At 39.5% G+C, this 8,388-nt stretch overlaps 1 protein-coding gene across 1 annotated transcript; it reads left to right on the forward strand.

Moving 5' to 3' along the window:
* The first annotated feature begins 1,534 nt into the window (after window positions 1-1,534).
* On the forward strand, window positions 1,535-6,377 carry gpd1b (glycerol-3-phosphate dehydrogenase 1b). Its single transcript, XM_042406347.1, has 8 exons — window positions 1,535-1,641; window positions 2,764-2,941; window positions 3,063-3,203; window positions 3,320-3,458; window positions 3,800-3,912; window positions 4,521-4,757; window positions 4,864-4,970; window positions 5,735-6,377. The coding sequence occupies exons 1-8, from the start codon at window positions 1,595-1,597 to the stop codon at window positions 5,829-5,831; spliced, it is 1,059 nt and encodes a 352-aa protein (XP_042262281.1). The 5' UTR covers window positions 1,535-1,594; the 3' UTR covers window positions 5,832-6,377.
* Window positions 6,378-8,388: the final 2,011 nt, after the last annotated feature.

Genomic DNA, 8,388 nt, shown 5'->3' on the forward strand with positions numbered 1-8,388 from the left:
TGTCTATGCTCAGATAGTTGAAACCAGTATTTATATTAATCAGCCCTCGCTCTTCGAGCTTGGTGATTTAGCTCTACAAGACATAAAGACGGCAGCCACGTTTGACGAACCGCCGCTCCGCAGGGCGACAGCGTTCATGTTGCCCTGCGAGCTGGGGAAGAGTTGAATCCTGCCTTTTTTTTTTAGTTTTGTGTATCTTGGTAATGTGCAGAGAAGCCATAAACACTTGAACAAGCTCAGTCTCACACGTGAGAGAGCGTAGCTTCTTGGCACGCTGGCTGAAGAACTGACACCTTCTTTTTTTTTTTTTTTGAGTTAAATGGTTGTTTCCCTGTTTAAGGTAAATATGAGTGTCCTGGCTGAAACTTCTGCGTGTGTGCATTTCATGAATTCCAAGAATACACTAATGTGGGTTCGGGACAGGTACAAGATTTTGAAATGAGTGTGGGGGGTGTAAAACACAACACTGGGGGGTGGGAGGGTGGGGGGGGGGGGGTACTGGACTGTAGTATTATTTGAATCTGCAGACTTTTTCATGGACCAAACCTATTTTTCTGTATGTTCTTATTATGTTATAATAAAGGATATGTAAAACTATACTGTCTGCAAGTTTCTGTCTGTGTCTGTAACTTTGTTTGTTTGCATAATGAAACACTGCTTTACTATTTCTGTTTATTATATTTGGGCTGCAGCTATTAAATCTTGCAATTATCTTCTCCGTTAATCGTTTAATCAAAAAAAAAAATCTGAAAATTTAGTTTACTTACATAGAAGACTAAAGGAACCAGAAAACATTAGTATTTGAGAAGCTGGAATTTGGAAATCTTAAAAAAAATTACTCAAAACGATTAATTATCAAAGTTGGTGATTAATTTGCTGTTGATGGACTAATCATTGCAGCTCTAGTGTCAGTGACTTTATACCTAACCTCTGTAATGAAAGACTGCTTGAATATTTTTTTGTACGGATTATAATTGGGCTACAACTATTATTTTCAGTAACTATTAATCTGGAAGTTATTTTCTCAATCGATTATTCATTTGTCTAAAATTTCAGGAAAAAAAAAACTAAAGATGCCCATAAAAATGTCCTAAAACTCAATATGATGTCTGCAAATGTTTAGTCTAAAACCTAGTTAACCCATGAACTTCACTGTCACATTAGACAAAGAAAACCAGCAAATTCTCAAAATTAAGAAGCTTGAACCAGGTGTTTGGCATTTGGGTTTGAAAAATGATTATCAAACATGTTATGATTACTTTTGTGTTGATCAAAAAATCAATTAATCGACTAATCCTCTCAACTTCAGATTGGCACGTGTTTTAGGGGTCAGTACTTTATTTCCTGCAGTAACACTGTGAACCTATTATTTAGGATGTCACTGTGTGAAAAAAAGGAGCTCCGGCTATAATGTTCATGCTAATAAAGATGATTATTATTGGATAGAGAGAGAGAATCCTGTGCCTGACAGAGCAGACCAACCAACAGGAGAGGGAGTGTCTGAGCCTCGGCTGCGTGTCTGGTATAAATACCTTTTTGTCCCGCTTCAGTCTGTCGTCGCACCGGCAGCAGCTCCGTCTGGAAGGTCAAACACATGATGGCAGCGCCGAAGAAAGTCTGTGTCATTGGCTCTGGTAACTGGTGAGTGCAGGATTGTTGGAGGAGTTAAAGTAACTATGGGTAACTTAAAGATGCCTTTCAATGTGGAGTTATAGTCATGCTCTTAAAGGGGGGTGAGTGGTGCGCAATAGTCACCATATCTGCGTGTGGTATTTCTGCGCCCTGGATATGCTGCCACACGCAGTTTCAAGTTTGTTTTTATTTCTGAATGCTGCCTAAAACGCGCCAAACTTGGTGGATAGAAGGATAAAGTCGTCCTTGTAAATTATTCATAAAGTTCAGCTGTTTTACAGGACTTTGCAGAGTGGGGGGTCTTCTGAGACTGACACTGACTCTCTGAGAATATGATGACCTTTAATGCCTCAACACTCCCAAGACCTTTATTAAAGAAACTGCTGCTGCCCTTTTATTATTCAGCAGCATTTGTGCTGACTCATCAGTCATGTAGTGTTGATGTCCCTCAGCCAGCGTGACATTTAAATTAGTTGTGGCAGGACAAAAGTCTCACCAATAGGTGCCCAAACTTCCACACTGACATATGATTCTTAAATTAGGATTTCTTGGCTCTCAGCCCATGTTATTTGGATATTCAATAGCCCGTCTTTAAATGGGACGATCCTTATATCCAAACAACGATCAGCTGGTATCTATGTTTCACCTGTAGTGGTATTCTTTTCTAGAAAAGCATCCGAAAAAAACTTTTTAAGTCATTTGACACCAAATTTCTCCACTACAACCCAGACTAATGGAGATCCAAATGTCAGCTGCTCATGAGAACAGAAACTTTGAGATGCATTACTGTATTTAAATTCTTTAAAAACGAACTATAATAAATAGATTATATTATAATATTATATTAATTAATTAAAATCCATGTTTATATATTAAAAATGTTATATTTTGTTGCATTTCCCTGAGAATATTTCCTTCCATATAAATAAAAGGTCAGTATCAGCCAGAGTAATATCAGAGAATTAATGACTTGTCTATTCTTTTGATAATTCTTTCTTCCAATATCACTTTAGCACCACATTAGAACTGAGAAACTCCCAAAGCCCAGTATAAATCAATTTACAGTATAGTTTATATTAAAATAGAGGACAGTTTTTGGGGAACAATAAGTTCATGTCTCCGTGTCTACAGGGGCTCTGCCATTGCCAAAATTGTGGGTGCCAACGCAGCCAAACATGACAAGTTTGACACAAAGGTGAACATGTGGGTGTTTGAGGAGACGGTGAACGGCCGTAAACTCACAGAAATCATCAACACAGATCACGAAAATGTGAAATATCTGCCTGGTCACAAGCTGCCCCCCAATGTGGTAAGCACAAAAAAAACCCCCTCTTCAACAACAGACAGAATCACGAATTTGTTGTATATTCTCTGTGTTGGTGTGTTGTCATATGATTGAAGTCTGGTTGTACTTCCTCTCTCTTCATCAGGTGGCTGTTCCAGACTTGGCTGAGTCTGTGAAGGGCGCCGACATCCTGATCTTTGTGGTCCCTCACCAGTTCATTCTCAGAGTGTGTGACACCATCAAAGACCACATCAAGAAGGACGTCGTAGGGATGTCTCTTATCAAGGTAGCGACTTTTGATGATGAAACACAAAGTTTCCTGTCCTCTCTGGAAGATCTCCTCCTTACAACACACTGGGGAACGTGGACTGTTTGATTTTGAGAGTTTTGTGTCTGCTCCAGGGTGTCGATGCCAGTCCCGAGGGTCTGAAGCTGATCTCTGAAGTCATCCGAGGGAAGCTGGGGATCACCATGACAGTCCTCATGGGAGCCAACATCGCCAACGAGGTCGCTGAGGAGAAGTTCTGTGAGACGACCATCGGTATGGCAATAAGTTTAATTCTTTAATGACCTCAATTTACCTTTTTGAAAATAGCTCTTATTAAAGTAGGTCACAGTGAAATATTGAATCACAATACAATGCTTACAGAAGAAAATCATCTATTAAAATATAGACATTAACAACACATTAATTTTCCCCAAACTGGATGTACAAAGCAATTTTCAGTGAGGCTCCAGTTGTGGTTGAGGAGGAACATCTGTAACATCTGCAGTTCACACCATGACTTAATTATATCTGGAAGTTAATCAATGTCTGATACAGTATCAGTTTCTTCAGTGCTGCACTGTGGAGACTAATAATGATTTTTTTTCTGGATATAGGCTGCAAAGATAAAGCACACGGGCCCATACTGAAGGAGCTGATGCAGACCACCAACTTCCGTGTGACTGTGGTACCAGAGTCTGATGTTGTGGAGATCTGCGGTGCACTCAAGGTAGATCTTCTTGATATTCACAATCCTTTGAACAACGCTTAAAAATACATTATTGTACAATTTAAAAACACATAAAAAAGTTGTAAAGGTGAAAAAGATGCTCACATATTTACATAGATCGTCTTTCATTAGTTTAATATTTTTAACTTAAAATTCAGTATTAGCATAGATATGTGCAGTCATTCAGACATATTTTAAAAATGCTAAAAGGCTAATTAACCCAAAACATTTCCAGTGAAAACTTTTAAATGATATGTTTTAAGAGTTGCATCTGTTCTTCTTCAGGGTGCATTTTGTAATATTGGTTGAAAAAATCTTCAACTCTAAATGTTGCAAATAATCTCATCAATAATCTCCTTTTTACTTTTGATCATTTGGGACTTTTATTATATAGAAATATTATTTAATAAGTGTGTATAAAAAAAGTAAAAAGATATGAGATAGATAATAGTTGTTAGAAATGATATGAAGATGATCTATTTAAAGAAAATCCTTCAAGGCTATTACTTCTTCATCTTAACAGTTACATTATTTACGTGCATTAGAACATAACCTGTGAAAAAGTGCAGTGAACTCACAGCAGCATTTATCCTTCACTGTTACTGCAGAACATTGTAGCAGTGGGAGCAGGTTTCTGTGATGGCCTGGGATTCGGCGACAACACCAAGGCAGCAGTGATTCGTCTCGGCCTGATGGAGATGATTGCCTTCGCCAAGGTCTTCTGCACAAACTGCCCTGTCTCCCCCGCCACGTTCCTGGAGAGCTGCGGCGTTGCTGACCTCATCACAACCTGCTACGGCGGACGCAACCGCAAGATTGGAGAAGCTTTCGCCAAAACAGGCAAAGTATGAGGAACAGCTTTTCTCTGCTTCTGTGTTTCACCTTAATAATATCTCTCACTTCTCTTTATGAACAACATAATAAAAGAATATCAAACATCTTTCTGTTTAGACCATTGAGCAGTTAGAAAATGAGCTGCTGAACGGTCAGAAGCTTCAAGGTCCAGCGACTGCATCTGAGGTCCACGACATTTTGAAACAGAAAAAGATGGTGGAAAAGTGAGTCTGTTTCATGTTTTATTAAGAGGATTTCTTTGTCACAAGATAGCTTGTGAATGGATACCAATCATTTCTACAACTGCTCATACATTTGATAAACATCTGAGCATTTGAATCAGGATTTTACTGTTATCTTTAGAAGAGCTCTGATTGAGTTCACATTAACTTGTGCAAAAATGTACATGGTATTTAAAGGAATAGTTGGACGACAAGATTGATACCACAGCAAGCAGTTGGTTAGCTTAGCTTAGCACAAAGACTGGGAGCAGTGGGAAGCAGCTAGCCTGGCTCTGTCCAAAAGCAACAAAATCCACCTACCAGCACCTCTAAAGCGCACTAATTAACATGGGATATCTTGTTCGTTTAATCCGTACAAAAAAACAAAGTGTAAAAATGACACAAAAAAAGTTGTGGTTTTATTGGAGGTTATGTGCCGGGAGCTGGGAGCAATGACTTGCTTGTCACTATGAGGTTGCCAGGGAACCAGTAGAGATGCCAGGAAGTTACTGGAAGTAGTGAGCTTTAGATGCTGGTAGGCAGATTTTGTTACCATCAGACAGATTCAGGCTAGCTGTTTCCCCATGCTGTCAGTCTTTACGCTAAGCTAAGCTAACTGGCTTCTAGCCGTAGCTTCCTCTTTAGCATACAAACATTAGAGTGGTATTGATTTTCTCATCTAGCTCTTGGCAAGAAATCAGATAAACGCCAAACTATTCCTTTAATCATTTCAATCATTCTTAAACCATTCTTCCGTCTCTCTCCAGGTTTCCTCTTTTCACTGCTGTTTATCAGATCTGCTTCAACAACCACCCAGTCAAAGAGTTCATCAATTGTTTGCAGAACCACCCAGAGCACATGTAAAGCACTGACTCCAGGTTTGATGGATGGATGTTGGGAAAGACTTTTACACTTGAACCACTAGATAAACCCAGTTGATTATAAGGGGGGGCAGGTTGTGCCTGATCCCGACTCCTGAGTCTCAAGCAGAGAAAAAGAGAGAAAATGGAGCACACGCAGAGTTGCCCTCCATCTATCTGAGCTGCTGTGTTGACACACTGTTATTACATTACATAACTCCTGTTCTCAGCTTTCTTTTCTTTTATAAACATATGTGTCACAAATTGTTGCATAAATCCTCCAAGTCTTAAAAATTATTTAAAATCTGAAAAACTCTGCCTTACACAAAACACAAACCCCGAACAAAATGTTGATATGAAATGTCACAGTACCTGATTTCTTAGGTAAAAGTGCCTTAACTCGCCTTTTTACTGACATGTTTTCCCATTTTAAACAAAGCACTGAACACACTACGGTTATGACTCCCACTGTGATGTATTTTTTCTGGACTTCGTAAGATGTAACCGATTACTTGACAAGATTTATTTTGGAATAAATTGTGGAACTGGGTCTGTGCTCATGTTTAATGTTTTCTCTTTGAATCTGGTGATCTCTTGAACGGTCATGATCCTGACGATGCCTTAGGGATCCCTGCAGATACACTCACACACATACACCCGCTGGCCTCACTGTAACATGACCTGAGCTCGGTTAGACTGCCACTCTAAACTCTTCACCTTTACCATTTTCTAGAGTGTCCACTTCAACCTTTCTTTAAGTGCAGCTCCTGCCTCGCTCACAGGATGGATTCATATTTGCAGAATCTTTTCTGGTGTTTTTAAACCCACTTAATTCACAAGTTTTTATGCATTCTGCTGATTCATTTGTAAATATCCCTGGAGATGCACTCACTTTCTGGATTCTGTTGATATGCAGGAAACCAGTGCATTTATGAACAGCCATCTGTCCGTCACCATATGTCAGTGTATCCCTTCAATGCTCATTCCCTGTGGACAAAAGTGCCAACTAGAGCCTCTGTGAAAGACAAGGGGATATGGTAGCCTATTTCCTCCGCCAGTGAAAGGAAAGTAAGCATACCCTGCCAGTATTATCATCTCTAAAACCCTCTTGAGCAACAAGCCTCTCCCTCTAGATTTACAAATGGGCCTACATACACACCTTTTGACTCCCCCCTCAATTGTGTTTATTTTTCATTTTTATCAGCTCTGTTGCTCAGTTATGTAGTGAACCGTGAAGTTGCATAATTTGCCACTAATTAAAATTGGATTCCCTCACTGAAATCCTTTGCATAGTTATTGAGTCAACTGCCCTGTGAGATTTCTAATAATAACGTTCTCCAAAGGGGCAAATGTCCATCTATAATTAGACAGCGGACAGCACTGCAGCTGCCTCATCACTGCTGAACAACGTAGAAGGAGGGATGTCCCTTTTTGAACTACTGTACCACTGTGGTGCTATCAAATCATGATATAGTGCTATATATCAGCAGTGTTAACTATTCTTAAATGAGCAATTAAAAATATTTAAGTGACTGTCAGCAGTGGGAAATGTATGTCTGGACCCTTAGAGAAATAACATGTAATCAATCCTATGCTTGAATAGGTCAAGATGTTACCTAATATTGCTTGACAATATGTAGTTGTAATACATTCAGAGGCCACTTGGCTGTGCTATAGCATCAATCACGAGTGCCTCACTCTCGTTATCTTTATCTACCTTTCATGCCACCTTTTCAGATAACCTATCCGGATCCTATCATATCGGATTACTGTGCGGAAACTGTAATATTTCACAAAGTTGTAACCCCAAAGCTCGACCCTTAAAGTACCTGACCGCAGTGTGGCTCCAACAGGAAGAGAGCCGGGAGATGGATGCCATGCGTGTATTGTACCCATCCCTTCAACAAGGGAGAAGGACCCGCCCCACTTCCTCAATTCCAGTCCTCACCTCAGGGCGGCAGCCAAGATATGTCAAGGTAGCCGGTGGAAGCCATAAACTATAGGAAACTGGGCTGTTTCACCTTCATAATAAAGAGTCAAGGCTCAACACTGCTAACTCTTAGCTACTCAGCTACTATTCAGGTGTTGGACAATGCGTTAAACTTCAGAAGTCCTACAGGAAAGTTTACTGTCCTACAACACATCTGTATATCCTGCAGGACATCTATATATATCTTGCAGGACATCTGTATCAGTGGTGGTTGGTGACTCAAAAAATCGGGGAGGACAGGAGGAAAACCAACATGGAATCTTACAACAAACTGCATCAAACTATATCATTGTCTCTACCTGATGAAATCAGAGAGCTGGGCGGCAATTTTATATGCCATAAAACAATTTGCTTTCAAAAACAAAAACCCCTGAATGGTGCAGACATAGCATAAACATATTGTTTTTAAACAAAGAAGTGCTCATTTTAGCTGTGCAGTGGTTCAGAATGTGTCATTTTACCAACAAAACGAAATTCAAATTTTTAGTATTGTTCTATTGTGACAACAGATTTATGTTCTCATCAGAAATAGACAACATATCACATGATTTACAAATGTTTCCTATGTATT

Source organism: Thunnus maccoyii, chromosome 3, assembly GCF_910596095.1.
Source record: "Thunnus maccoyii chromosome 3, fThuMac1.1, whole genome shotgun sequence".
Lineage (NCBI taxonomy): Eukaryota > Metazoa > Chordata > Actinopteri > Scombriformes > Scombridae > Thunnus > Thunnus maccoyii.

Coding starts and splice junctions, on each gene's coding strand:
- gpd1b (XM_042406347.1), top strand. CDS start 1,595: ATGATGGCAGCGCCGAAGAAAGTCTGTGTCATTGGCTCTGGTAACTG. Junction 2,942..3,062: donor ACAAGCTGCCCCCCAATGTG/GTAAGCACAAAA, acceptor TCTCTTCATCAG/GTGGCTGTTCCAGACTTGGC. Junction 3,913..4,520: donor AGATCTGCGGTGCACTCAAG/GTAGATCTTCTT, acceptor CTGTTACTGCAG/AACATTGTAGCAGTGGGAGC.